At 47.1% G+C, this 27,982-nt stretch overlaps 1 protein-coding gene across 6 annotated transcripts; it reads left to right on the top strand.

Annotated features, from left to right (window-relative positions):
• Positions 1–79: 79 nt before the first annotated feature.
• On the top strand, positions 80–27,961 carry IFT172 (intraflagellar transport 172). 6 transcript variants are annotated; one of them, XR_014944932.1, is made up of 48 exons: positions 80–177; positions 896–1,039; positions 1,712–1,824; positions 2,588–2,627; positions 3,674–3,739; positions 4,349–4,428; positions 5,271–5,358; positions 6,157–6,371; positions 6,463–6,586; positions 7,987–8,082; positions 8,299–8,460; positions 9,818–9,871; positions 10,494–10,597; positions 11,294–11,379; positions 12,053–12,165; positions 13,118–13,285; positions 13,553–13,689; positions 13,846–13,953; positions 14,195–14,279; positions 14,619–14,711; positions 15,037–15,114; positions 16,142–16,390; positions 17,314–17,392; positions 17,764–17,884; positions 18,269–18,413; positions 18,486–18,575; positions 18,960–19,057; positions 19,842–19,977; positions 20,055–20,171; positions 20,540–20,682; positions 21,376–21,469; positions 21,713–21,777; positions 21,900–22,080; positions 22,263–22,372; positions 22,641–22,770; positions 23,293–23,391; positions 23,725–23,834; positions 24,310–24,373; positions 24,611–24,697; positions 24,872–24,988; positions 25,106–25,298; positions 25,437–25,556; positions 26,062–26,157; positions 26,601–26,660; positions 27,031–27,129; positions 27,219–27,372; positions 27,492–27,583; positions 27,809–27,961. XR_014944932.1 is itself a non-coding variant. In XM_015859500.3 (48 exons), exons 1-48 carry the CDS (start codon positions 139–141, stop codon positions 27,896–27,898), a joined length of 5,250 nt encoding a protein of 1,749 aa, XP_015714986.2. In that variant the 5' UTR covers positions 80–138; the 3' UTR covers positions 27,899–27,961. The 6 variants fall into 6 exon arrangements, 3 of the variants coding, with proteins under 3 accessions (XP_015714986.2, XP_085400115.1, XP_085400116.1); XM_015859500.3 differs by having other exon boundaries at positions 25,106–25,216; XR_014944934.1 differs by lacking the exon at positions 20,055–20,171 and having other exon boundaries at positions 19,842–20,020; positions 25,106–25,216.
• The last annotated feature ends 21 nt before the right edge of the window (positions 27,962–27,982 follow it).

A 27,982-nucleotide genomic window follows, 5' to 3' on the forward strand; every position in this document is an offset into this window, starting at 1 on the left:
CGGAACCGGAAGTCGATGTGGTGATAACGGAAGGGGCGGGGCTTAGTGTTATAAAAGACGGACGCGTAGTGATGACGTCATCTGTAGTGCTTAGCAACGGGTGCGGGTTGGAGCTGCTCCCTCGGGCCGTCCCGGATCATGAAGCTGCGGCGTGTGAGGACCCTGCTGGCACCGCAGGTACTTTAGGGCCGGGGGGAGCAGGAGGGAGCAGGAGGCAGTACTGTGTCCAGGTGTGGAGCCCTCAATACAAAACAGACATGGAGATTTTGGAAAGGGTCCAGAGGAGGGCCACGAAGATGATCAGGGGGCTGGAGCACCTCCCCTATGAGGACAGGCTGAGGGAGTTGGGTTTGTTCAGCCTGGAGAAGAGAAGGTTGCGGGGTGACCTCATTGCAGCCTTTCAGTACCTGAAGGGAACTTACTCCCAGGAGGGGAGTAAACTCTTGGAAAGGGCTGACAATAGCAGGACACGGGGAAATGGTTTTAAGTTGAAGGAGGGAAGATTTAGGTTGGATGTTAGGGGGAAGTTCTTCACTAGGGGAGTGGTTAGGCCCTGGAACAGGCTGCCCAGGGAGGTTGTGGATGCCCCGTCCTTGGAGGTGTTCAAGGCCAGGTTGGACGGGGCCCTGGGCAACCTGATGCATGGGGTCTCTATGGGGGATCTATGGGGTCTCTATGGGGATCTATGGGGTCTCCTGGGCAACCTGATCTAGTAAAGGTGTATGTTTGGTGGCCCTGCCAGGCAGGGGGGTTGGAACTACATGATCCTTGAGGTCCCTTCCAACCCTGGTCATTCTGTGATTCTGTGAGGGAGCAGGAGGGGGCTGGAGGGAGTCGGAGGGGGGAGGTCTGGGCCACTCTTGGTGCTGAAGTTGTATATGTGTGTGTCCCATAGGATGGCACAGCTCGTGTGACCTGCATGGCCTGGTCGGCCAACAGCGGCCGTTTTGCCGTGTGCACCGCGGAGCGTGTGGTGCTGCTGTATGATGAGCACGGAGAGAGGAGGGATAAGTTCTCCACCAAGCCAGCAGATGCCAAGGTGAGGGGAGAGGATGTGGGTTGTGTGAATGGGACGTGGTGGCCTTCACCTGGTGCTGAAGAGTGAGAAAAGGCCCGAAATGGAGGCATGGTAACACTTTGCTATAGAAAGGGAAAGGAGAACATCACGGAAACCAATACGAAGGGGAACTGTAGATAGTTTACATTTAAAGGGTAGGGAAAAGGGGAATTACAGACACTTAGTCAAAAGAAAATCAGAGAAGAGGGCAATAAAGGTAAGAAGAAATTGTCTGGAGACCTCTGACAAGAAGAAGGATTAGATACCCCCGGACAAGATGATGCCGACATGGGAGAATGATACCAGCAGATAACACCAAGAAGAAAACAGAAGAAGAATTTCACCCCAAAACAACGGCAAGGGTCACAGGGAATGGGGTCGGGGGAATGAGGGAATGGGGTTGTGGTGAATGGGGTCATAGGGAATGTAATGAATATGTAATCAAACTGAGGAGGAGAGTATTGATTATGTATTAGCTTGACCTATGTCTGTAACATGCTTTTCTCCTTACGGTGTGCAAGTTTGGTGGAGCTATCATCCCCCTTGCACCTGGCGCTGCACAACTCTGGAATAAACATACCTGCTTTATAACCCATCTTTGGATTATAGAGTTTGATTCTGTAACTCAGTGCTAAGCCTGCCCTCTGCCCACAGTACGGCAGGAAGAGCTACGTGGTGAAAGGAATGGCCTTCTCCCCAGACTCCACCAAAATTGCCATTGGCCAAACAGACAACATTGTCTACGTCTACAGGATCGGGGAGGAGTGGTGAGTCTTGGGGCAGTGGCCAGTGTTGCACCTACAAGGAGGATTTAGGGGTCCTGGTGTGAGAAGGCCAGGCCTGAGAAGGTCAATGGTGTCCTCATTGACCACAGGTTGGCCATGAGCCTGTAGTGTGTCCTTGTGTCCAAGAAGACCAGTGGGCCGGTGGTATCTTGGGGTGTGCTGCAGAGAGCATGGCTAGTAGGGGAAGGGAGGTGATCTTCTCCCTTCGCTCTGCCCTGGTGAGGCCACATCTGGAGCACTGTGTCCAGTTCTGGGCTCCCCAGTTCAAAAAAGACACGGATCTCCTAATGGGAGTCCTGTAGAAGGCCACAGAGATAATCAGATCCTGGAGCACCTCCTACACGACTCCTATACCTCCTGGGACTCTTTTCCCTTTTTTACCTGGGACTCTTTTACCTCTTCCAAGCCTGATCATGAGCATAGATGCAAATGATAGAACATGCAGTGATACAGATCATCCAACCTGCAGTGATTCACTCAGATCTTTCCATGGTGAGCAACAGATAGGATTTCCTTGAACACAGTGGAATCCGGTGGGAGTATGTACCAGCTTCTGTGGAGCTGTAGTTGTAAAGCTGAAAATATTCTGCCTAAAATTGGCTTTCAGTAGAACATCAGCATACAGAACTTAAACAACCCATGCTCAGCAATATTAAAATGGGCTAAATATAAAGGGTGGGGTTGCCAGAATAGGCAGTTTTACCAGCTTCACCAATAGGCTTTTTTTGTCTGCCTTTTTCTGCAGGGGTGACAAGAAGGTGATATGCAACAAGTTCATCCAAATGGTGAGACACAGGCTCCTGTTCAACTCCATTTTCTCCACAGGTGTAGGACAGGGACAACAATTGGATGTCTCTCTGCTCATACTCAGAGACATATGTAGGCAAACTGTCAGTGATATCTGATTACTCAAAGACATGGATAGAAGCTAAGATAAACTCTATATTTTGAGACATGGGGATAGATGGGTAGCCAAGTTTTGCACTGTCACAGGATTGCAGATGGAATACTGATAGCCTGTGCATGAAGTTCTGGGCTCTTGGGCTCACCCAGTTTAACTTGCAGTTCTGCAGGCAGCAATATGTTCCTACCCTGACATGTTAAAAGGCCTGGTAGTGTGACCTGGTTACCTTATAGCATGTCAGACTTGGACTGGATTTACGTTAGCATCCAAATTTGCTTTGCTTTTTCCATATGGTTCATAATTTTAGGGTGCATCATTACCCCAAGGTTACCCATTAACCAAAATGTTAACCATGCAGAATTCAGTCAAAATGCAGTTTTCACATGTTCTAATACCACTTAGGTTTGTACTTTCAGTCAGGCTATGTCCTTGGCCTTTTTAGTGTTCTGCTTCTCTAGTTCTACCTGCGTATGTCAGTGATCACTCCATCCAAACTTGTGTCAGTTTAAATGTGAAGCGGTTGAACTCTCTTTGGCCCTCTCTTACAATTAGGTTTCATGGTCAGATTTGTTCACCTGATCCCCACACCTCGGTTTCTGAGAATTCCTTTGATTTGGGTTTAGTAAACCTGTTTCTGCCTGGCCTACTTGATATCATCTGATTACTAACTTGCTTGTAAATGAAAAAATACATATGAATAAATACCATTTAATGCTTAGCTTTAACTTTTCTTAGCCTCTAGCTGTACCCTAGCTCACTGTTACCTAGTTCAGACATCAGTATGGAGTACCTTCATCCCATATTCCAGTGCCCACATCTCTTGATCTGAATGGTCTTACTTTTCATGAGCTGCCTTATGTAGCAGTGGGACGAGAAGCTTTCTGAGTAGGGTGGAGCTTTTACTTCTTTTTTCTTCCTCTTTGGCAGAGTGCTGTGACCTGCTTATTGTGGCCAGCGGAGAACAGTATCGTCTTTGGTCTTGCTGAAGGAAAGGTAGATAAACTTGTTACTTACCTGATTTTCTCTTCCACAGAAGGCCTATGAAAGCCTGCAAGCACCTGTGCTTCAAAGTAGAAAACATTACTGTGTGGGCTTAGGACACTGATCAGCAATGAAGGGATTACACCACTGGCATAAATGTCCTGATTTTGGTTCCCAGCTAGTCATAGAATGGCCTGGGTTGAAAAGGACCACAATGACCATCCAGTTTCATCCCCCCTGTTGTGTGCAGGGTCGCCAACCATCAGACAAGGCTGCCCAGAGCCACATCCAGCCTGGCCTTGAATGCCTGCAGGGATGGGGCATCCACAGCCTCCTTGGGTAACATGTTCCAGTGCGTCACCACCCTCTGGGTGAAAAGTCCTTGGAGGTTGTCCTGGATCCTTATGTCCTTTTCCTGTGCTGTCTTAGAAATGTGGAAGTGTGAATGCAGCACTAGTTTTTCCACTTGTTCTCTATCCTACCAGAAACAAATGAGCTTCCTACTATTAGGTTATATAAACTTAGTCCTTATAAACTGGGAAGCCTCTGGGGATATTACAGTGCAGGAAGTCCACTGTTCTGTATGGGGCCAGGAACAACACAGACCCTTCTCTTTTTCAGGTTCGTTTAGCAAATACAAAGAACAACAAGTCTTCCACCATTTATGGGACAGATTCCTATGTGGTCTCGCTAGCTTCCAAGTGAGTATGGAATTGCTTTAGTTTTGCTGCTTTGGCTCATTCTCCTGCCCAGCTGTTGGCCCTAGCAAAACTTGTGGCAATATGGGGTGTTGGCAGTGTGTCTTTATGCTGTTGGTTCCTATCAAGATGATAAAATTCACCGCTTTCCAGAAGAAACTGCTTTCTAAAATCTGACACCTGGCCTCTCCACAACCTCTTCATTCCCTTCTTTCCTCCCCAGTCCCGCTCCTCCCCCTCCCACCCTCTTTTCCACATTTTTCTAAACACATCTCATACTGTTATTGATTTAGCAATTCTATGTACATCACATTAAGCCTTTTTCCTCTCCCTTACTCCTCCCTTTTTGCATAGAGAAATACATGATATAATAATGGTTTTAGTCTTGGAGTGTTTGTCCAGATGTTTTCTTTCCAGCTGTTGTTGCTTTTAGGGATTAGGGGTGTTACAATACCCAGCCTCATTTCCAGGGGAGTTTCAATGAAAAGATTGTTTGAAACACCTTGTTATAAGAAGTTTTTATTATTATTTCACTTAAGTTTCCTTAGCTTCTCTGTGTTTTAGTAATGTAGTATGTTACAGTAAGTTAGTTATTGTGCTTTTATGTGATGAAGATACTTAATTGCCCACTCTCCTCTCTATATGTCTTTGTCAGCTCTCTTTTTACAAACACTGGTACAGTACTACATTTCCTTGTGTTCACCACCCTACTTATGTTTGGTGAAGGCTCCTTTGATGAGGAACCACAGCCCTGTCCCTGGGACTGGCTTCTTTAGGGAGGGATAGAAAAAACAAAGGTGCAAGTCTTCCTGCAGCTTCACATCATCTTGACTGTTCCTTTACAGTGTGTCGGGGAAGGGAATCCTGTCTGGCCATGCAGATGGAACCATAGTACGCTACTTCTTTGATGATGAGGGCTCAGGTGAATCACAGGTATCAAAGATCCTTATTCAGTGAGCAGAATTCCTGTCTACGCAATTTAATCCCCAGCTCAAGAGCTCTGTAAAGTGATCAGGTTGTAGAGGGAATGCAAGTCTGGAGAGAAGCAGTCTGTGTTTGCTGGAATAGGTTTTGTGCAGCACCGATATAGATGGAGCAGTAATGAGGTACTTGAAACTACTCTTGAGTGTAGTGGTAAGAGAGGCATTTCTTCTGTGTGTGAGACATGAGGTTTTTCAGGACTCTGGGAAGGTCTCATTTTAGACTGTCTTTAAGAATGATGCCTGAATGGATAGGATTTTCAGGGAACAGTCCCAAGTTCACATTGTGTCTCTGGACAGGATACTGTGAGCACCCAGCATTTCTCCAAGCCTCCTTTTTCTCTCCTTAAGTCTCACTGTTTTAAGCTGTGGTGAAGAAATGCTATTCCTACTCAGATCTTTTCTTTTTAACTGAAGCAATTTGAGCACATCTGCCTTTTAGCATGATAAACTGAAAGGCCCAAAATGTACTCTGCCAGGTTAATAATGCATCCCAGTCTAGTTGATATTATTGATCTTCTTACTGACGTCGGCAATCTTCTCTCCTAGTTAAATGAGTGGAATAGTTCGTATATCTCAGCTCTGGTCTCTGTCTGCCTTCCTACAGCCTAGGGAGTGCAGGCAAAGCAACACCCATGAACTGGTGTTTATGGAAAGGCATCATACTGGTCTCATTCTGGTAGACTACAGAGCTCAGCTGAGGGCTAAATCCAACGGTGTGTTCAAGGTCTTTATCTCCTTTCTTATGTAGGGTAAGCTGGTGGTGCATCCTTGTCCTCCTTATGCCCTTGCCTGGGCTTTGAACAGCATCGTGGCTGCAGGATGCGATAAGAAGATTGTGGCTTATGGGAAAGAGGGCAACGTGATTCAAACCTTTGACTATAGCCGAGACTCCTCAGAGAAGGAATTCACCGCAGCAGCTGCCAGTCCTGGTGGCCAGGCTGTTGTCATTGGAAGCTATGATAGGTGCGATGGCTGATGGTAAAGTCTCCCCTTTGTAGTGCTTTCTCCTTCAACTGTGTTCATTTCTTCATTGTTTTTTTTTCTCTTCTCATAGGCTGAGGGTTTTGAACTGGAGCCCACGCCGTGGTGCTTGGGAGGAAGCCAAGCCCAAAGAAATACCTCACCTCTATACCATCACATCTTTAGCGTGGAAGAGGGATGGTTCAAAGATCTGTGCGGTTTGTATCACAAATTAGTAGCCTTGAGCCAATGAATCAAATGCCACATGTAGTCTCAGGCATTCCCTTGAGATCAGAGTTATGTGGTACAAAGGGGGCTCGTCAGATTAGTCAGCATCAACTAGGACTGTGATACAAGGTGCCTAGGATGAGGCCTTGTGAAGGGGATGCTGCTAAAATCAGATGTGCATATGCCCAGTGAGAGGACAAGAGGCAGTGGGCACAAACTGAAACACAAGAAGTTCCATCAGGAGAAATTTCTTCCCTGTGCAGGAGGCTGAGACATGAAATAGGTTGGTCTAGAGGGTTTGGGAATCTTCTTCCTCGGAGATCTTCAGAAATCATCTGGATGTGGTCATGGGCAACCTGCTCTAGATGATTCTTGCTTTAGCAGGGGAGTTAGACCAGGTGACCTCCAGAGTTCTCTGCCAGCCCTGACTATTCTGTGATTCTGTGATATTTTCAATGAACCTGGAAAATACCATGAATGGTTGTATAATGACTCAGAGGTAGCAACCCCCTTTTTGGCAAAAGCTGAATAATCTCAGCATAGCTTCTCTAGGGCAGTCTCATGAGCACTTGTTCCAGAAAAACTGAACTGTTTCTTATTCTCTGTGTGCCATTTTCAGTTCAGAGCGGCCTTTTTTCTACTTGCAGCCTATGGGCTCTGGTCTGCCTTTCTCTATTAAGTAATTCTTTAAAGCTCTTATAGTTGAGTTTTCAGTTGCATTGGACTCAGTGAACTTCATGGGTCCCTTCCAACTCAGAATATTCTATTATTCTAAATTAGTCTTTCTTTAAACATTACTTTATTAAGCTAAATATCTCCCTACATCATTTGATTAATTTTAAAAGATCGCAATTTACAACTTCTTTTTGGTAGTTTATGCATCTTTTTATGTTCAACAAAGTCAAGAACCTTTCAAATCTTTTCAGAGAATTAGTTGAGTAAAGACTAATATTTGCGGAGGAGGGGAAGGAAATAAGAGATATGTGAATGCTGGAAGGAATGGAGATGTTATAAAGAAAAGGATAAAGGAGGAAGGATTCTGTTGGAAGGGAAGAGTGTTTGGGAGGGTAGAAGAGGGGTTGTGGGAAGTAGCGACAGTGGGGAATAAAGGAAATGAAGATAAAGATGAGGATAAAAAGTTATTTTTTATCGCTCTCTCTGTTGTGTGTGTGTGCCAATGTTTGGAAAGCTCCATTTCTCTAGAATATTTTCCTGTTTTTTTAAGAAAGTCAGAATAGGGCTAGTCCTTATGCATCTGGAGGCTGGTTCTGCAGAGGAGTAAAGATGTGTGGGTTTCTGTTGCACCTCTGACCTTCTTTGCATGAGTAAGGTCTGAATATACCTCCCCTTAAAGCAATTCACTGACCAAGAAGTGTGTTTGTTTCCCCAGGGCACTCTGTGTGGAGGTGTTGAACAGTTTGACTGCTGCCTTCGTAGAAGCATTTACAAGAATAAATTTGAAATGACATATGTGGGACCAAGCCAGGTAAGTGAAGGTCCAATAAGATCATAGAATTAGACGAGAGATAACGTCTCTTGGTGAAAATGACACCTTCACTAAAACTAAATGTGTTTTAAGTTATTTGTGCCGTCAGCTTCTTTCCTGCCCATAAACTGTCTCTGGTCCTTGTCCCAAACATTGAGATTCCTCATAATCTGCAGAGGGAATTCTGTAAATTCATATTTTTCCTTCTTTCTGTAGGTCATTGTGAAAAACCTCTCAACAGGAACTCGTGTTGTATTGAAATCCCACTATGGTTATGAGATCGATGAGGTGAAGATCTTAGGGAAAGACAGATATCTGGTGGCCCATACATCAGACACGTTACTGCTGGGTGACATCAACTCCAACAAGCTCAGTGAGGTAATGGAAAATGTTTCATGAATGTCAAATAATTAACTTTGCAACTCACAAGATACGTTGTCTGCATGGAAAAAATACATTTATTTTCAAAGACTCAAAGAATGACTTAGGTTGGAAGGGATTTGGGGATGTATCTTATCAAACTACGTATGCAAATAGGGTTCATCTTCATAGGTGTTTCCTAAGGTTTCCCTTCTCTAAGTTGAAAAAGACCAATTCCTTTAGCTTCTGCTTGTAGTGTAAGTGTCCCAGCCCCAAACACCTTGATGGCTTTCTGCTGAATTTGCTCCAGATTGCTCTTAGCAAAGAGAAAATTCAAGACCAGCTGATGTGAGTGAATGTGTCCAAATCAATGGGAATCAATGACATGCATCCCAGAGACCTGAAGGAACTGGCTGATGTTGTTGCCAGGCTACTCTGTCATACTTGAGAAGTCATGGCTGTCAGGTGAAGCCTAGATTAAACGTTAGGAGGAAAGTCTTCACTATTAGGATGGTGAGGCCCTGGTACAGCTGCCCAGAGAAGTGTGGGTGCTCTATCTCTGGAGGTGCTTAAGGCTGGATGGGGTCATGGGCAGCCTGAGCTGGTGGGGGACAATAAGCCCATGGCAGGGAGATCAGGACTAGATAATCTTTAAAGTCCCTTCCAACCCAATCCATTCTATGATTCTATTATTTATCAGTGTTTTCACTGTTGGGTACTGGGAGAGTGGAGAGGGGAGGGCAGTACTGGATGAACATCTGTACATTCCAGATGTGAATGTATGAATTCTATTGTGCTTTTTCTTAAAAAAAAATAAAAAATATACGTTAAAAATGCATTCATGAGTACCACAGCTTGTGCCAGTACCATTTCCAGTACAGAACAATCCAGACTAAACTGCCCAATGCCTTGAACCTGTGCGCAGAGTGATGAGACTATATGCCAAGCCTGGAAAACGTGGGCAGTAGGTAAATGTGTGGCAAAAGTATTAACAACACCCCAGGACATTTTTTTTGTTTGCACAAGTGTATGATTATATTCAGACCAATGATATGCTCACAAATCTGTCTGGGGATGGTAGTTCCCAATTATAGATTTGAGTTGGAATATACTGCTGAAAACTTAGACAGACTAAACCTCTGTCTCAGATTTCTGACCACTTGCCTGTTGTAATCACAGCAACTATTGCATTACCTCGTACTCTTCTCAAATTCCAGGTGAACAACAGTGTTGGCAGCTGAAGGTCTGGAATGTGATCACTTGTGCAGTGTAGTTCTTGTTATCTCTCCTGGGAGATCAGAGCTTACCACAGACCACACTATTTCCATCCAAAAGCTGTCAGCCTGGACTGCTCACCCTGTGTCATTCATTGTAGGTAGCCTGGCAAGGATCTGGAGGGAATGAGAAGTTCTTCTTCGACAATGAGAACGTGAGTTGGATGGAGCAGGGTGCTACTGTAAATGCTGGGTAAAGAAGTGTATGCTCTGGCAGAAAAAGTGACAAGCACATTCATGGGAAGTAGTGTTTTTCATCTGGTTTCTGGATTGATCCTCTCTGTGTGCATCCCAATCTGCTTCTTCACTGTGATCCCAATCTGCTTCTTCGCTGTGCGTTCCTTTTCCACATTTTGCCACGTTTGTCAGGTATAGAGCAAATCCATTGTGAAGACTGTGTAAGCAATAATCATGTAGGAGAGAGGAGAAATAAAAGAAAAATAGCCAGAGAGGATGTTAGAGGTACAGCGAACAAAATGTGTTAACTGTCTGGAATCCTGTCCTGTTTGGCAAGGCAGGAAGATATGGACAAGTTTAGATTTATTGTCTGATAGCTCTCAGAATGACAGCTTGCCTCCTCCTGTGGGAATTATAGGCCTAGAATTAAACTTACCAGCCTTGAAACAGTCACAAGAAGAAGACAAGAACAGTTCCTTGCTCATTCTAGGGGGTTTGAATTTGTACTTGTCTGCAGCAGTCTTTTGCTGCTCACCTCACTGGTAGGTATTTGTGCTTACCTGGCTTTTCTGCAACAGTGCATTCACCTCTCTCTTATAGGTCTGCATGATCTTTAATGCAGGCGAGCTGACACTGGTGGAATATGGAAGCAATGACATCTTAGGGTCTGTTCGCACGGAGTTTGTGAATCCTCATCTGGTCAGGTAAGTGTGATACCTGCCTGTGTAGCCAGTGGGAGCTCCCACCTGCACTTTTGGGAGCGATCTCAGTTATGTACACTTGGAAGTGTACCACTCTATAGAATGTAGCTTACAGGCACTGGGACCTGACCACACATTGCTGCATGTTTTCTGTAGTCATCTGGCAGTGACCAACGTCAGGGTTTAATTGTTGTGTTGTGATTAAGGGTTGTAACATTTTGGAAGCACTTGTGAAGCCCATTTTCTTCTTTGTTTATTCAAACCTGACTTGGTTATTGCCTGAAAAGGAATCTGTACTCAGGCATCTGTGTATCCAGCTGATCCTAGCACAACATTGCTGGAGACTTCAGGTGCAAGTGGGAACTCCTCTGTCTCTCTAAAATATCATATTCCCTCTACTAATTCAGGAGGAGAAAAGGGAAGATCATGGGCTGCTCAGAGGTGGAAGCATCATAACTGATTTGCTATAGGGAACTGTAGATCCAAAGGGGCAGCTTTGGAATGAAGCCATGAATCAGAGGCACTGTTCTTATTTGAGGCAGCCATAGGTATTATACAAGAGTCACAGGTCAAAGGACTGCAAGAGGCTCCATGTGTTGAGGGTAACTGCAAGTAAGTCTTGCAGGGGGAGGATGGGATTTGATCCTTTTAATTTAGAGAGCAGTTAAGGTAACAGTTCTCATTCCTTTCAAATAATAGTGTCCGTATCAATGAGAGACAACAGAGAGGCATGGAGGATAACAAGAGACTGGCTTATTTGATAGACATCAAGACTATAGCAACAGGTAAATGTAAACATCACTCACTCCCCTGTATTTTGCTGGCCTTCCCAATTCCTTTGCATGCACCATGCCAGGCAGCATATCCCTGGAGGCCCTCTTTGCATTCACACTATAAGGCAGCAGATTCCTGAAGGCTCATTTCACATTCACTCTGCCTGTCTGCAGATCACTAGACACCAGGCTTGGAAGGTTAACTGCCTTGTGTGGGCACAGCTATGGAGTGGCTGTCACTGTGTCTAGGACCCAAGGTTCTTCACTGCTTGCGATGTGTGCATGCTCATAGAAGGATGGATGGAATTACTGTTGTTGATAAGGCTCCAAGATAAATGTCACTGCAGTTGCTTTTCATGTTGAAATGTGTTTGCTAGTGGGTCCTGCAGTAGTTAAATCCCAGATACCTGATCCCTGTAGCGCAACACTGAGTGTTCAGCACCCTAGGGCCCATTAGTGGTGAGGTCCTGGAACAGGCTGCCCAGGGAGGTTGTGGATGCCCCGTCCTTGGAGGTGTTCAAGGCCAGGTTGGATGGGGCCCTGGGCAACCTGATCTAGTAAATTTGGAAGTTTGGTGGCCCTGCCAGGCAGGGGGGTTGGAACTTCATGATCCTTGAGGTCCCTTCCAACCCAGGTGATTCTGTGATTAGGTTCTTAACACTGTGTTTTCTTGTTCTTTCCCAAGTGGACCTTGTTGGTAACTACAGTGTTGGCACTGTCAGCCATGACAGCAAGATTGATTGGCTGGAGCTGAATGAAACAGGCCACAAACTACTCTTCAGGGACAAGAAGATGAGGGTAAGGCCGGGCAGGGGAGTGTGGTGAGGTGGCACACTTTGGGTAGAGACAGGTATGCCTGAGTGCAGGGAGAGAAATGGGAAACATGAAGTACTTATGACTTTTTGACCACTCCTTAGGAAAACCAGACCATGTTCAGATTGCATGAGCTGGCAGCATCGTATGTTTGGATTTTAGTCATATCTAACTCTGAAGTTAGTTACTTGACATCTTCCTTCATCTCATTACTCCGTAAAATACGGATCATAGACTCTTCTGCTGGGTGAGGGATGCAATTGAGTGAATCTCAGGATGAGGACTCCAATGTTGTTCTCACGCATCAGTTTAAAAAGGCTTTCTCTGCTTGAGTTACATCTGCAAGATGAACTCTTAATTCTCTAAAACAGCTTAGCCACAACCAAATATCAGGTCCAGTATGACCTTTGGCTTGTGCTGATTCCCAGACTGAGACTGAACATAGCCTGGGAGAGTACTAGTAAGCCCAGGACAAAGCTATGCCCAAAATAATGGTAACAGTTTCACAAGCAAACACCATCCCAGCTTGTTGGCAGCAGTTCTTGCAGTAAGATTTTACCTAGGATGGACAGTTCAGCACAGAATTTCACAGTAAGGCTTTCTTGGCCCCCTAGCCTGTTTGCATGGAGGATTTAGAAGACCATTCTCCTGTTAGAGATCTATTCTGGTTTGGTTATGAGCTTATTAAGAAGGAAGGCAGGATCTGAGCATGCTGCTTCAAATATGCAAGTATTAAAAAAGATCTGAAGTCTTGAACAGTAATATGTATAAATAAAACGGTGTGAAAGTTCAAGCAACATACCTTGGAAAACGTTTAACTCTGGGTGGGTGATATCTGTTTACAATATGCTTGCTCAGATGTTCCTACCAAGCTCATGTGAGCTAGCAGCCCAGCCATGAGCCATACTGAGCCTTTTTCTCCACTTTCCCCATCTAGTTGCAGCTGTATGACATTGGAAGCAGCACCAAGACTACCATTTTGAACTATTGCTCCTATGTGCAATGGGTCCCAGGCAGTGATGTGGTGGTGGCTCAGAGCAGAAACAACCTCTGCATTTGGTATAACATAGATGCTCCTGAGCGAGTCACCATGTTTCCTCTGAAGGTAAAACTCTGGAGTCTTTGATTTCCTCCATCACTTTCTGTTGTATCTTGCTTACATGTATGGGAATAGGCAGGACGGTATTGTAGAAAGTGGACAGAAGGGGACTGCTGGTTTCTCCTGGACAAAATACGGGCTTATCTGTCTCATATTGCTCAGTTAGAAATGCTCTGGTAGAGCTTTCACAGTTGGTAGAACTGTCCTCATGTCATCTTTACCCTACATACCCCCAGACAACATGGGAGTGTTGACAGCTGGTACTCTTTTTAGGGAGATGTTGTAAACTTGGAACGGAATGATGGAAAGACTGAAGTGATCGTGTCTGAAGGGGTGAACACTGTGTCCTACACGCTAGATGAAGGTCTCATAGAGTTTGGAACTGCTATTGACGATGAGGATTATCACAGGTAAGTGCTTGATAAGCCATGTGGTTGTACATGGTTTTCTTCAGAGCTCATCATGCCCATCTGTTTTCAGTGCAACTCCTGTTAGGGAGCTCTAGTCTCAGCTTAAAGAGCTCTTCTGTTCTGTCACTGAAAGTCTGCAAATCTCATTGTCTCAAGGGCTACTGCATTTTTGGAGACACTGGAAATGTCAACAGAGACTGAAGCCATGTGGAAGACCTTAAGCAAACTAGCTTTGGAAGCTAAACAGCTGCACATAGCAGAGAGGTATGGGGAAAAGCTAAATCATCTTCCTAGTGTGAACATTCTCTTTGCTGAATCGCTCACAGAATCAAGGGCCTGAATTGTGTGGCCTGGAAAGCTTACTGCATCAAAGAATGATGTGTTCTTATCATGGGTACCCATGATGAGAAGCAAGGCTACCCATCTCTACACCTTGCACTGCGTGATTTTGCTGCAGAGGTTCTGACAAACCCATTAGTGACTTAACTGCTTTGTTTTTTCAAAGGTGCTTTGCAGCTCTGGGCAATGTGGCAAAGGCTCGATTTCTACATGAAACCAATGCTATTGCTGACCAGGCAGCTCGAGAGCATGTGAGTCAAACCTTTTCTGCTGTTCAGGGTAGTCACATCCCTGTAAATACTTGCATACATATTATCTGGTGGCCAAGTCCCGCAGTATTCTGTGACAGACCAGGACTTGGTCTTCTGGGATCTGCTGATGTAATTCATCATCTTAGTCTGTCAGAACCCTCTTCTAGCTGGCCACTGCATATTGTGCTGCTCCTATCTTCTCACATCTGTGATTCACATCCATCTTCTTCAGTTTCTGTAGTGACACAGACTCTTACCTGCATTCCCTTCCCTTGTACCATATCCAGAGCCTTTTCTTCCCCCCACTATAACAACTGAGCTAACTGTAACTGCCTGCAGGGTGGGGATGGTACAGACCATTACCTGGTGCGTGCCCGCTTGGCCATGCTAGACAAGAACTACAAGCTGGCAGAGATGATCTTCCTGGAACAGGTGAGTAAAGGAACAAGGAGCAGAAAAGATCTCACTTATTTCTGAGCAGGATGATCTGTGATCTGAGAGTGATTTCTGAGAAGAAAGAGAATGATTGTTCCTGGGAGAAAGTTTTTTGCCCTGAAATAGAAGGAGATGTTCTGTCTTCCAAGATATAGAGTGTAGGACTGCTGGAAGAGAGCAAGGAAGGATCAGTATCCATGTAAAGAATGTGGTTCACGTGTTCAAATGTATCCTACACATCTGACCCTACCTGCTGTGAGAGTTCAATGGCAATATATCTGCTACTGGACCCTTCAGCTTGACACTTTGCTCTTTAACACAGAATGCCACGGAAGAAGCCATGGACATGTACCAGGAGCTGCACATGTGGGATGAATGCATTGTAGTTGCTGAGGCCAAGGTACAGAATATAGTTTTACTGGACTGTGGTCTGTGCTTATTTGGCAAGTCTGCTGGTTCAGAGTCCAGTCAGGGTCTAGGTGCACTTCATCTGATCCCTCAGGACTTCACATCTGCTTTGAGAGGCTCCCATAGTGAGTCTGAGCTTGCCTTGGAGGTCCTCCATCTGATTCAACTCCAGATGGTGGGATTGCTGTACAAAGGAGCCTTGTTTGCTAAAGAAATGAGGAATTCATGCCATCAGAGAGTCCAGAGCAGGTCATAGAACTGGGAAAACAAGGCACAAGTGTGGAGGCTTGGATACTGAGAGAATTAATTATAGTGCTAGGTAGGAAGTGATGTCTCTTAGAGCAAGTGCAGAAATCAGCACAATAGCTGCTAATGGCAGAAAGACATGGTTTGGGGATGGATAGATCTTTGTTCCAACACCAAACACGTGCTTTTATTTTCAAGAGTACAGTGTTGCATAGCTAGAGGGCCAGGGTGCATTAGAGATGCAGTTTAGAGAAGGTTACACTAGCTCAATTTGTCCTCAAGAAAGAACACAAGAATAAAATCAGTGGGTTAGAATCACAGAATCACCAAGGTTGGAAAAGACCTAAAAGATCATCCAGTCCAACCGTTCACCTATTACTAATAGCTCCCACTAAACCATGTCCCTCAACACAACATCCAGTCTTTCCTTGAACTTGGTTCTTCATGATCACGTAACTGACAGTCAAGGAATAAAATAGCAAGGAATGTCTCAGTGTACTAAAAGAGGAATCTAAGGGGAGGTTGCTTTGATGGAGTTACAAACTTGGTGAATAGTGAGGAAGAAAGGATAATGAGATGAATTTAGGAGTAGCTGGAGCTTTGCAAAAGAATGAGCAATGCAGTGGTACACTGGGCTTGTCTTTTGGTTTCTGCTCACTGCAGTTACTTAGTTTAGCTGAGCAGCAAGATTGCTGGGACCACGAGCTATTCAGAGCCTGCAGGAGGAGCAGGACAACATTTGTTCAGATAACCAATGATACATTTTTCTACAGGGACACCCGATGCTGGATAAGCTACGTCGAGGTTACTACCAATGGCTGCTGGATACCCAACAGGAAGAGAAAGCTGGGGAGGTTCAGGAGGAACAGGGAGATTATCTGGCAGCTGTCAGCTTGTACCTGCGGGCAGGGCTGCCAGCTAAGGCAGCACGGCTGGCCATGAACAGAGATGAACTCATGACTAATGGGGATGTCATCAATAGGATCTCCACAGCACTGATCAGAGGAGAACTGTTCGAGCAGGTAAGTGGTCCTCCCCACTGGGCCTTCTTCTTAATTAGTAGTATGAAAGCTCTTACCCTGTCCTCTGCATCTGTGAGATAGAAAGAACTGTAGCAGATGCAATTCTGTGTTGATAAATTCACCTTTGACATTTAGTAGGAAATCCTAACTGCATCCACCATACACAGATGAAGTCTGAAACAAGTGCTGTTATTAGTTAGGAAAAAGATCACAACTCACTGATGGCACATCTCCAAAGCTGAGTGTTCAGTAACAGCCAAGGAGGCCTCAGGGAAACCAGGAACCAACTGGAAAAGGAGTTGGCAGTGAAACAGAAAACTTGATATCACTACAGACACATGCAGTGCTTTCTCACAGCAGAATGAAAAAGCGATGGTCCAGCTTTCATATAAAAATAGCCTAAATGAAAAAGCTAAAGAAGAAAACCAAAGGAGATTGTGAAGACACTCCAGCACTATGAATGTCAGAGAAGGGTAGTGGTTATGTCTAATAACACAAGAAATTGGTAACTACTTGTCATTGAGACAAAAAGACCATCAATCCAACTCCCCTGCAGTGAACAGGGACATCTACAGCTAGATCAGGTTGCTCAGAGTCTTGTCCTGCCTGACTTAGAATTTCTTCAGGGATGGGACACCCACCATGTCTCATCAGCATGCAGAGAGAAGTTAGCTCATAAAAATGATCTTATCGATAGGTGATGCAATCTTTCCTCAAAGTCCTCTTTGTCTAGGTTAGTCTTGGTTAGTGAGATTAACCATGGTCTGGGTTAGTGAGGAAGGCATAAATGATGGAGAAGTCCATGTGGCAAGGTCTAGTAAGACTAACAGCTCTGTAGGTGGGGTGGTAGGGTGGATCCTGTGGGGAGACAGGAGCTCTGGAAACTGGCAGTCTGTGTTTAACATTAGTTTGTTTGTCATTAGGCAGGAGACCTGTTTGAGAAGGTTGGGAACACACGGAAGGCTCTGGAGTGCTATTGCAAGGGCAATGCCTTCCTGAAAGGTACTGTGCTAATTACCTTCTACCCCCAGCCCCACCTTTTCCCAGCTGGATCCTGAGTACTCCAGACTGGTGGCAGAAGGAGCTTTTTGCCCTGGAGCTCCACATATCACCTCATTCAGTGCATATATTTTCACATAGTCACACACACAACTCAACAACAAAAGCCTCTTCCCCAAGGCCTTGATCAGGCCAATTGCACCAGCATAGGTTTGATCCAGCCTTCCATAGGGTCCAGATTGCTGGGCAGCCCATTGGAGCTGGATTGGTCTAGGGAGTCACCATCCCCATACCCCCTATCCAAGGCCTTTATTTGCCTCACTGTTCTGCTTCCTTGCTGGTTTCAGCATGTCAGATTTCATGTCCCCTTACAGCGGTGGAGCTGGCTCGCCTGGCATTTCCTGCAGAAGTTGTGAAGCTGGAGGAGACATGGGGAGACCATCTGGTGCAGCAGAAACAGCTGGATGCTGCCATTAACCATTATATTGAAGCCAGGTGGGGGAAGGTGATGGCTGTAAAACTAGCAGCAGCATAACCTAGCAGGTTGTTTGCTTTGCCAGTGCCCCTGGTACTTGTGCAGTCTCTGCTGGCCCCAGCCATGGATTCCTCACTTTCTTTCAAGATCTCTCAGCCCTAATTAGTCTTCTCTGATGTCCCAGTTCTTAATTATTTCCCCTAGATTTGTCAGTACACCAGACCTTTGTTCTCATGCTTCCTGAAGACTGCTTTCTTCTCTGCTGATACTGTGAAGTTATTCAGGTCCTTTTTGCTGCTCTAACCCTGGAAGAAGAATCAAGCAGCAGACTGCTTTGGTCTCCCTGGCTCAGTTGTAGGAGATGACTGCTGGCTGACTGTAAAAAGTAATGTTTCTGTTGCTAGGTGCTCCATTAAGGCCATAGAGGCAGCTTTGGGAGCCCGGCAGTGGAAGAAAGCCATCTACATTTTGGACTTGCAGGACAAACAGACGGCAGCTAAATATTATCCCAAGATTGCCCAGCACTATGCAGCCCTGCAGGAGTATCAGGTGAGGCCACAGAACACAATCACTGCTGCTCTGTATACGTTGAGACTGCTGACTATAGTCATCTCACTACAGATCGCAGAGGAGCTGTACATCAAAGGAGACCAGACCAAAGATGCCATTGACATGTACACGCAGGCTGGGCTGTGGGAACAGGCTCACAAGGTAAAATCAGAAGCCAGAGTTTCTAGGGACCTCATCCTGCTTAGTGAATTGTCCTTCATCAGCAGGTGGCCTCGCGTGCCAGCATCAGCAAGCACTGTTTCTAAAGGATTGGTGCAGGGGCATCTGAAAGCAAGAAAGAATTCAGTCCCTTGTATCCACAATCACTTTACTTCATCAGCCCCATGGTGGGTGCACTTGTGACAAATAGTGCTCTCCAAAGGGCCTGGTCTTGTGTACTTTGATCACAGTGATAAATGACAACCAGTTCTTGCAGAGCATGTAGTGTACACACCTGTATGGAGTGGGAAGGAGATTCATTTTCACCTTCTACTTCAGTGCTCTGTACCAAGAAATTGCTTGTTCCACGTGTTTTTGTTTTGGCAGCTGGCAGTCAAGTGTATGAGCCAGGAAGATGTGTCTGTTCTCTACATAACCCAAGCCCAAGAGATGGAGAAGCAGGGCAAGTACAAAGAAGCGGAGAGGTGAGCATTATTATGATCAATGCTAGTCCAAGATAGAGCTCTGAAAGTTTGGCTTCAGTGAGAAGGAGCCCTTTACTTGAATAGGAGCAGAGTTTGGGACTGAGATTTGGAGAGATCCCATGTACTATCACCACATTTGGAGCCCTTGAACTGATATTTCAGAAGTTGTAGGAAGAGAAGTCAGGGAACTATTAACAAATGCCAGTACATGAAAGGATGGACTACAACTGTAAAGGTCACACAGAGTTTAATCCTTTTGGTGGCATATATGAGTAAGTTGAGCTGACGTTTTCATGTCACCATTCCACTAGAACTGACAACCTAAAGTTGGAGGCCGAGGTGAAGGCAGGTCACAGAAGCTCAGAGGGTCCATCCAAGTCAGGACACAGGGTGACCATTGAGGACAGAGGAAATAACATTACCCTTCAGCAGACAATGGTGGTATAACAGAAGGGCCCTGTCTAAGCAGTGCTCAGCCATGCATTCTGCAACAGCCATGCTGTATACCAATGCTATATATCAGCTATATGCTATGCCGTATACCAGCATGGTGCTGGGCCTGATGTACCCCAATGTACAGTCAGTCCTTTTAGCTGCAGAAAGCTTTGCTGAAATCCAAAAGGACTGCATCAGCTTTAGTCAAGCTTCCCTTAGTCAATTAGACAGGTAACCAAAGAAAGTCATACAACAGGACTTTCTCTCCACAAACCAGTGTTGATACAGAGAGAATACAGGGGCTGAGTATGTCTTCAGCTGAGTCTTGTGAATGTGTTTGTGTTCCCAGGCTGTACATCACTGTGGATGAACCTGATTTGGCCATCACTATGTACAAGAAGTGTAAGATGTATGATGAGATGGTTCGCTTGGTAGCCAAGTACCACAAGGACTTACTCAGTGACACCCATCTACACCTGGGCAAGGTGAATGCATCTCATGGCCAGGGATCAGGTAGGGCAAGCAAGGGTAAGTGTCACTAATTCATTGCTTCTAATTGCAGGAACTGGAGGTAGAGGGACGTTTACAGGAGGCTGAGTACCACTACCTAGAAGCTAAGGACTGGAAGGCGACAGTGAACATGTACAGAATGAATGACATGTGGGAAGAAGCCTACAGGGTAATGATGACAGCTGTCCTGCCTTGCAGGGTTGCAGGATCCCAGTAGGAATTACCCTGTCCATATTCACCATAAAATATGCTGACTTGATGTGGACCACACCAACATGTGGCACAGCAACGAAGGCCCTTGTGCCACTGCTCTGCCTCTAACTGCTCTGCAGTACTGCACACCAAAAGCAGGCCTGGACTATTAGCCACTGTGCAGTGCTGCCATTTAAGCCTTTGTCTCATTCTCTGTGGCCCAGTGGTGGCTACAGAAAGGCTCCTCAGGAGAAAGCAGTTGGTGCAAGAGGGTAAGTCTTGGCCCAGCGTGCTGAAGTAGAAATTGATGCATTGCATTTTTTCTGCTTTCTTTGCTTTGGATAGGTGGCCAAGGCACATGGTGGGGCGAACTCCTATAAGCACGTGGCCTATATGTGGGCAAAGAGCCTGGGTGGAGAGGCAGCTGTGAAACTCCTCAGTAAATTCGGACTTCTGGAGATGGCCATTGACCATGCAGCTGACAGTGGGTAAGCAGGTCCTTCAGCCCAATACTTCTACCTTCGTGACCTGAGAAAGATGGAATGGCCCAAGATAAATCACTGTATGTGTGTGATAGCTACAGGACAAGGCGTATCTTCCCTTCTCCTCCCTTCATGTTTTCCTCTGCCCATACCTTGTGCTTCCTCACACTGTGTCCATGGCACAGAGGACTTAGCAAACAAGTCTTGTCCACCTGTTAGTCTCATAAATGTGAAATCTGAGGTGGGCAGACAAAAGAAATCTTCCCTTTAACTTGAATAGGGAGATCTTGTGAGAATCGCTGAACATGGGGGAATGTATTCCCCATGCTTTCCAGAAGTGTTTTGGCCCCACTCTGCGTCTGCCCAGGCCTGCGCCTGCGCTGCCATCCACAGTGCTGCTTTGCCTCAGCTCTCCCACTTTTCTGGGCTCCTGGGAGCTTTATGACCCCCCTTTAGGGCTGAACAAAGGGCCTCTGGCCCTTAGAGTGAGTGTGAAGGAGCCGAATCTCCTTAGTGGGAGCCAGAAAAGTTCCTCGGTTTTGATCAAGAACAGGAGTAGTGGCCATTCACTTGAAATCCCCCATCTTCCCCCCTCTCCTCTCCCTATGTCTTGTGCTCTGTTTGATGTCTCAGTCTTGGTGAAAGCATGCTCTCACAATGCACGGTCCTGCTGTGACCCCTTTTTCTCTTTCATTTCAGTGTCTTTGAATTTGCTTTTGAACTGGCTCGCCTCTCCATGAAGCAGAAGATGCCAGAGATCCACTTAAAATACGCCATGTTCCTAGAAGATGAGGTAATTTTACCCCTTGGAATAGGTAGAAGCTCCCTGGCCACTCAGGTAATGGAAGAGTTCTCATGAAGGGCTGCTGCAGAAGGCACTTTTGTGGCTGCAGACCCTGCTCACCTCCTCAACTATAGCCCCAAGCTCCCACGCACCTCTCTGTTTCATAAATCCACTCTGCTTCATGGTAAGTAGAGGAGGTAATGTTCTGTTATCAGGAGAGAAAAGAATGCACATAAATTCCTTCTTTCCTAGGGCAAATTTGAAGAGGCTGAAGCAGAATTTATTAAAGCTGGAAAACCCAAGGAGGCAGTGCTAATGTATGTAGTCTTCTTGCTTTTGGAAAGCTGCATCTCCCCGTATGGTGCCAGCCTGATTGCTTCCCCAGCACTGCTCTGCCTCCCGCTGTGCCTCTTATTACATCTCCTGTCGATCCTTCTAGGTTTGTGCATAACCAGAACTGGGATGCTGCACAGCGTGTGGCTGAGGCTCATGACCCAGACAGCGTTGCTGATGTGCTTGTGGGACAAGCACGTTTTGCTTTTGAGCATCGAGAGTTCCAGAAAGCAGAGGCCTTCCTCCTGCGAGCACAGAGACCTGAGCTGGCAATAAAGTACTACAAGGTGAGCCTGGGTGAGTGGTGCTGTTTCAGCTAGCATAGGAATTGGATGACATTGCCATGGTTGTTCCTCCCAGCGAATCCTCTGGCAAGATGACACGAGAGGCGAGATATGTTGTCGTGTCAGGAGAGCAGAGAACCCTGGCGAGATGGTGAAAGTTTCTCCTCTCTGCTGTGCCTCTGCAGGAGGCTGACATGTGGAGTGAAGCCTTACGGATCTGCAAGGAATATGTGCCTGCTCGGCTGGAGGAGTTACAGAAGGAGTGTGGCAGGGAGGCTGCCAAGAAGGGCTCTGGGTAAGTATTGTGCTCATGCTGCAGGGAGCAGACTGCTTGCTCTTTCCCTAGGCCATTGAACTGCCAGGTCTCTAGTGCTGCCTCAGGTTCTTTAATCAGTACTCAGTGTTATCTATGTGCATTCCTTGACACACACACGGCCCCCTCTCCCTTCTCAGGTCTCTGACTTACCTCTGCTTGCACCTCCCTGCCAGTGCACTACACACTAACTGCAGGATTTCCATGGCAGTGTCACGGTCTTGTTCACAGCCTGTATTTCTCCCTACAGAGGAACAGAAGGGCTGCTGGAGCAGGCACGGGAGTGGGAACAGGCAGGGGAATATGCCAGGGCAGTGGACTGCTATCTGAAGGTGCAGGATTCCAGCAACAGTGCCCTGATGGAGAAATGTTTGCTGAAGGTGTGATTCCCTTCATCTGCTCTACTATCTAGGAAGCTTCCAAGAACCCACAGTGCATCCCTCAGATACCTCAGTCACTGCAGGACACAAGAGAGCCATCAGTGACCATTCTCTTGAGTCCAAATGGGCTGTTCTCTTACCTCATGCTGTGCTGACTTTCTTGCTGTGGCACTACTTTCAGTAGCATGACATAATCTTTGTGCCTGTATCTCCCTGCACAATGAAGCTAGTCTTTATGACATAGATCTTAGCTAACTGAGCACCCTTTCTTGGGACACATCCACCAGCCTTTGAGTTACGTTCTTGTTTATACTTTTCACTATATGTCTTCATATCCACTTCAGTAACAACTGTGTCCATGTCTGAGCTTCTCTGAATCACTAAATTGGGCTATCATTTCTCCTCCTCTTCTTCTGCAGAGTTCAAGTGCAGCTGACTCTATGTTTAGCTGGGACTGAGCTCTTCGCAGCTTCATCCCTTTCTCAAACAGCTCTTATTGCTGCTGATGGTTTCTCTTCACAGGCTGCTGAGCTGGCCATTAAGTTCTTGAGTCAGTCACAGAGCATGGAGGTCACACGGACTGTGGCTCCTCAGCTGGTGGCCATGAAGAAATACAGTTCGGTGAGGGCTGGTGCCTGACACTGCAGAAACAGTGACATAGAGAGCTGTATCCAAGGGGAGGAGGGCAAATCACAACCTGGGGTGATGGGTGGGTGGCCAACTTCATAGTGAGGCAGTGCTGAGCCATCAGTAAGAAGGAAGGGAGGGGAAGGGATCAAGTCCTGGAATGGTGTGAGAGCCTCAGGCCTTGGGAGGAGACAGAGAAGGGGGTTATCTTTTGGGAAGAGACTTTTTGTTGCTGCTGTGCGTTTGGCACTTCCAACAGTGCCAGCTCCAGGGCTTCAGGGTGTCTTTGGAGTTTTGTTCCTCATGAGCCTCTCTCTGCCCTTGCAGGCAGCAGAGCTCTACCTCAACATGGACCTCATCCGAGAAGCTATCGATGCTTTCATTGAAGGGGAAGAATGGAGCAAAGCCAAACGTGTGGCCAAGGAGTTGGACCCCAGGTATGGGCTTGGACTCTTTCCACTTCCTCTCCCACACCAGCATGGTCCCTTGCCCTGTCCTGTCCTGCTGCCCCTGGGTATTCTGGATTCTCCCCACGATATTCCCAGCTTTGACAGGGGACGTTCCCTACATCTGCCCTTCCATCTCCACCATCCATTTACCACCCTGACTCTTTTCTGTTACCCCATTGGCATACACCCCATGGAAATCTTCATTTTCTTTTGTCATATGCCTGTCTTCCCTCTTCTTGTTGTATTCCTGTGCACATACTTCCTTCTGAAAGGCCTGTCATCCCTTTCCTCACACATGTTGGAAAGAGCTGCCCAGACTCCTCCTCCCTATGTACATAGCTGCAGACCTGAAAGATGTGAAAATCCTCTTTAATCTCAAAGCAGACAAAGTTGAACCCAGCCTCTGCGCTGATCCAAAGCACTGTTAGTCCTGCTGTCTGTGCAGATCCTTTCTACCCTGCAGGTCAGAGGAGTACGTGGACCAGCGTTACAAGGAGTATTTGAAGAACCAAGGAAAGGTAGATTCGGTATGTATTTGGGATGCCCCATAGGGCAGTCCCCAGGGTCTTCGTTATGGGGCTTTTGCCTAAATATCCATAGGAGGGGATTCTGTATATGCCTGAATCATGGCTTCTGCTTGCCAGATGGGTCACACTGGATCTCTGCTTCTGTAAGGAGGGAGGGACTGTGTGTATGTGAAGAAAAGATGGAGGTGGATCGGAAACCTTGCCTTCACAGTGATTTTGTGCTGTTTCCATCCTCAGCTGGTGGGAGTCGACGTCATGGCTGCTTTGGATATGTATGCAGAGCAGGAGCAATGGCAGAAGTGTCTGGAGGTTGCAGCTCAGCAGGTGAGTGAGTACCTGTGTGAGCCCTCAGGAGGCAGCCTGGGGGTCCTGACTCTCTAAAGCAGGGACAGCAGGAACGAATGGGCAGCATCTGAAACCATCACTACCAAGCGGCCAAGCATTCAGCACCTTCATCTTATGCTTTCAGTTCTTATGTTTTCTGTGTGCCTTCTCCAGAACTATAAAGTCTTGCAGAAGTATGTAGCTCTGTATGCATCCCACCTCATCCGGGAGGGCAGCTGGGACAAAGCCCTGAGCCTGTATGTACATCATGGAGCCCCTGTCAACCCACAGGTAATGAGGACAGCTTAATGTCTCTGTGGGAGCTGCCAGAGAGCAGAGCTGCCCTTTGCTTAGCAGCAGAAGGGCTCCAAACTTCTGCCACCGAGATTTCACTCTTTTCTCTTGCAGAACTTCAACATTTACAAGCGTCTGTTTGTGGAGATGGTGAATGCACCTGGCATGAACTGTGCCGAGGCTTATTCCACCTGGGCTGACCTGCGTGATTTCCTCTTCAGCCTGGTGAGTGTTGGCCACGGCCACCACTGCCTGTTAAAGTCTGAACTGCCCGCTTCTCACCCACTACCTGTATTCAGCAGCCCAGGTGAGGGAAGGACCCAGAAAAAGCACAGAACTGCTGAGCCTGGAAACTCTCTTCCAAACTTGTCCCAGTTTTTCCACAGTCTCAAGCAGATGCAAAGTGCCCCCATGCTCACGTGGTCCTTATTATTCTCTTCTTCAGTGTGAAAACTTAGTAAAGTCAAGTGAGGTGAACACTCCAGCACATGCAGAGTTTGAGACTATGCTGCTGATATCTCACTACTACGCCACCCGCTCCGCTGCTCAGGGCGTGAAGCAACTGGTAAGGCTCTCAAAGTTCCTTTTTCAAGTCAGCACTGTGAGTGCAGAGCTGGGGACGTGCAGGTTCAGGGCGTGATGACCCAGAGGTGGTTCATAGGGAGCAGGACTTGGTCCTCAACTCAGTGAGGCTTCAGCAAGTGAAAAAGAAAGGCAGCCAGAAGGAGGCCAGAGAACAGCAAAGATGGGAAGGATAGGCCTGGAGGTACACAGTCAGAGTCTGTTTTCCTAATCTTTGTGTGCATTGGATAATTAAGGAATCTCATTATTGCAAGGGAGGGGCAGCTTAGATAGGGGGATGTGCTTTCTAGATTTCCAGTTTGGGATGACCATGGATAAAAACTCTAAGAGTTCCTTCAATGAAGGCTTTTAGGATAGACAGGTATGTCAGGAAAGGTGGTTGCAGAGCTCTGCTACGAGGCTGTGGTTATACGATCTCATGAGATCTCTTCCAGCCTGGTTCTTTTCTATGCTGACTGTTGTGGTTTTACTGTCCCCTGTGTCTACAGGACACTGTGGCTGCCAGGTTGTCCATTTCTCTGCTGCGTCACACTGATCTCCTTCCTGCAGACAAAGCCTTCTATGAAGCTGGGTTAGCAGCCAAGGTGAGAGTGGCTCAGGGATTCCAGGCTTTATCTTCCATGGTCTCCCCCAGCTGCACTGGCACGTGAGCAGCCAGATGCCGGCTCTGGTGGCCTTTCCTCAAACATCTTGTGTTTTATTGTGATGTGGTGGAAAGGCAAACGTAAAGTAGTAAAGGGACATGAGCTGCAGACCCAGAGTTCTGTTTTGTGGCTCTGCTATTGCAGATGCAGGACTCTTCATTGGTCCACCTTGCTCTGGGTCACCTAATTGTTACCACCTAACTGTTATGTAATGACTACAGGCTGTGACCTCCTGCCCAGACGTAATGACACACAGCAAACATAGCAGCATGTTCTTACTGTTTGGTGCTGGCTTTCCAGCCCATCACTCACACGGGAGAGTTGTGGCTGGGAACATAATCCATCCGCTGCCTGGTCTCACTTGTGGTTTCTCTCAACACCAGGCAGTCAACTGGGAGAACATGGCCTTCATCTTCCTCAACCACTTCCTGGACTTCTCAGATGTGCGTATCTTCTGCTGGGGGAGAGGCTGTGGATGCCCCATCCCTGCAGGCATTCAAGGCCAGGCTGGATGTGGCTCTGGGCAGCCTGGGCTGCTGGTTGGTGACCCTGCACACAGCCGGGGGTTGGAACTGGATGATCTTTGAGATTCATTTCAACCCAGGCCATTCTGTGATTCTATGCCTGTCGTGTGGGCTGTAGGGCTGTGCAGACCCAGCATATGCTCAGCCTGGCCAGGGGATGCCTGAGGCTGAATGGGGCAACACATGTGAGCTGGTACTGATGGAGAATGCAGTGCCCTGAACGACACAGACTGTAGTGTGAATGCCAAGGATGGCACTGCCTTGAGATCCACCACTTCTCCTTTCACAGGCCATTGAAGAAGGGAACCTGGATGCTCTGGACCACTCAGATTTCCGAAGCACAGACATTCCCTTTGAAGTTCCCCTCCCAGCCTATCAGCACGTACCTGTGAGTATCATCCCCTTCTGTTAGCTGCCTAGAAATGCTGCCCGAAGGCCCACTTCTTGTACTTCAGTACCCCTATCCTTGCCCCGCAGGAGGAGAAGCGGGAGGAGGTGAGGGACTGGGTGCTCACCATGTCCATGGACCAGCGGCTGGAGCAGGTGCTGCCACAGGACGAGCGTGACACGTACGAAGCCTCCTTGGTGGCTGCAGGCACAGGGGTGCGCTCCCTGCCCTGTGTGCTCACAGGTGAGCTCTGGGCCAGCTCACAGCTACATGGACATGGAGCATTTTACACATTGATTTGAGAGGGGTCGGGCAGTGCTGTGGGCTTTGGCTGGTTGGTGATGGTGTCACTGTGTGGCCAGGGTACCCTGTGCTAAGGAACAAGATCGAGTTCAAGCGGCCGGGACGAGAAGCCAACAAGGACACGTGGAACAAGTTCCTGATGGCTGTCAAGGTGAGCCAGCCACTCATCCCTCCATGCTGATAATTAATCATTGTCCCACTGGCAGAGCTACACCAACCCAGGCGCGTTTCATTGTACCTCCATTGAATTCATCTCACAGTACCGGGGCACAACACGCCCTGCAGGTGCAGCTCTGCCAGCTCCCAGGTGCCAGCAGGGAGAAGGCAGCTGTGCTGCCCCAGTGCTGGTGCCATGGACCCCTCTTTTACCCTGTAGACATCCCACAGCCCCGCGTGCCAAGATGTGCTCAAGTTCCTCAGCCAGTGGTGTGGGGGGCTCCCAAGCACCAGCTTCTCCTTCCAGTGATCCGGACCGCCCTGTTCCTCAGCCCCCTTTGCTTCTACCCTCCAATAAACACCTCTCAACCTTTCTGTGCTCCCGTTTGTCAGG

Source organism: Coturnix japonica, chromosome 3 (assembly GCF_054131305.1).
Source record: "Coturnix japonica strain WE chromosome 3, WE-NBRP24, whole genome shotgun sequence".
NCBI lineage: Eukaryota > Metazoa > Chordata > Aves > Galliformes > Phasianidae > Coturnix > Coturnix japonica.

Bases quoted from the DNA above. Each gene is read 5' to 3' on its own strand.
- IFT172 (XM_015859500.3), top strand. From the start codon at position 139: ATGAAGCTGCGGCGTGTGAGGACCCTGCTGGCACCGCAG. The intron at 6,587-7,986 runs GTTTGTATCACA...TTGTTTCCCCAG, and splicing joins ATGGTTCAAAGATCTGTGCG to GGCACTCTGTGTGGAGGTGT. The intron at 14,712-15,036 runs GTGAGTAAAGGA...TCTTTAACACAG, and splicing joins AGATGATCTTCCTGGAACAG to AATGCCACGGAAGAAGCCAT.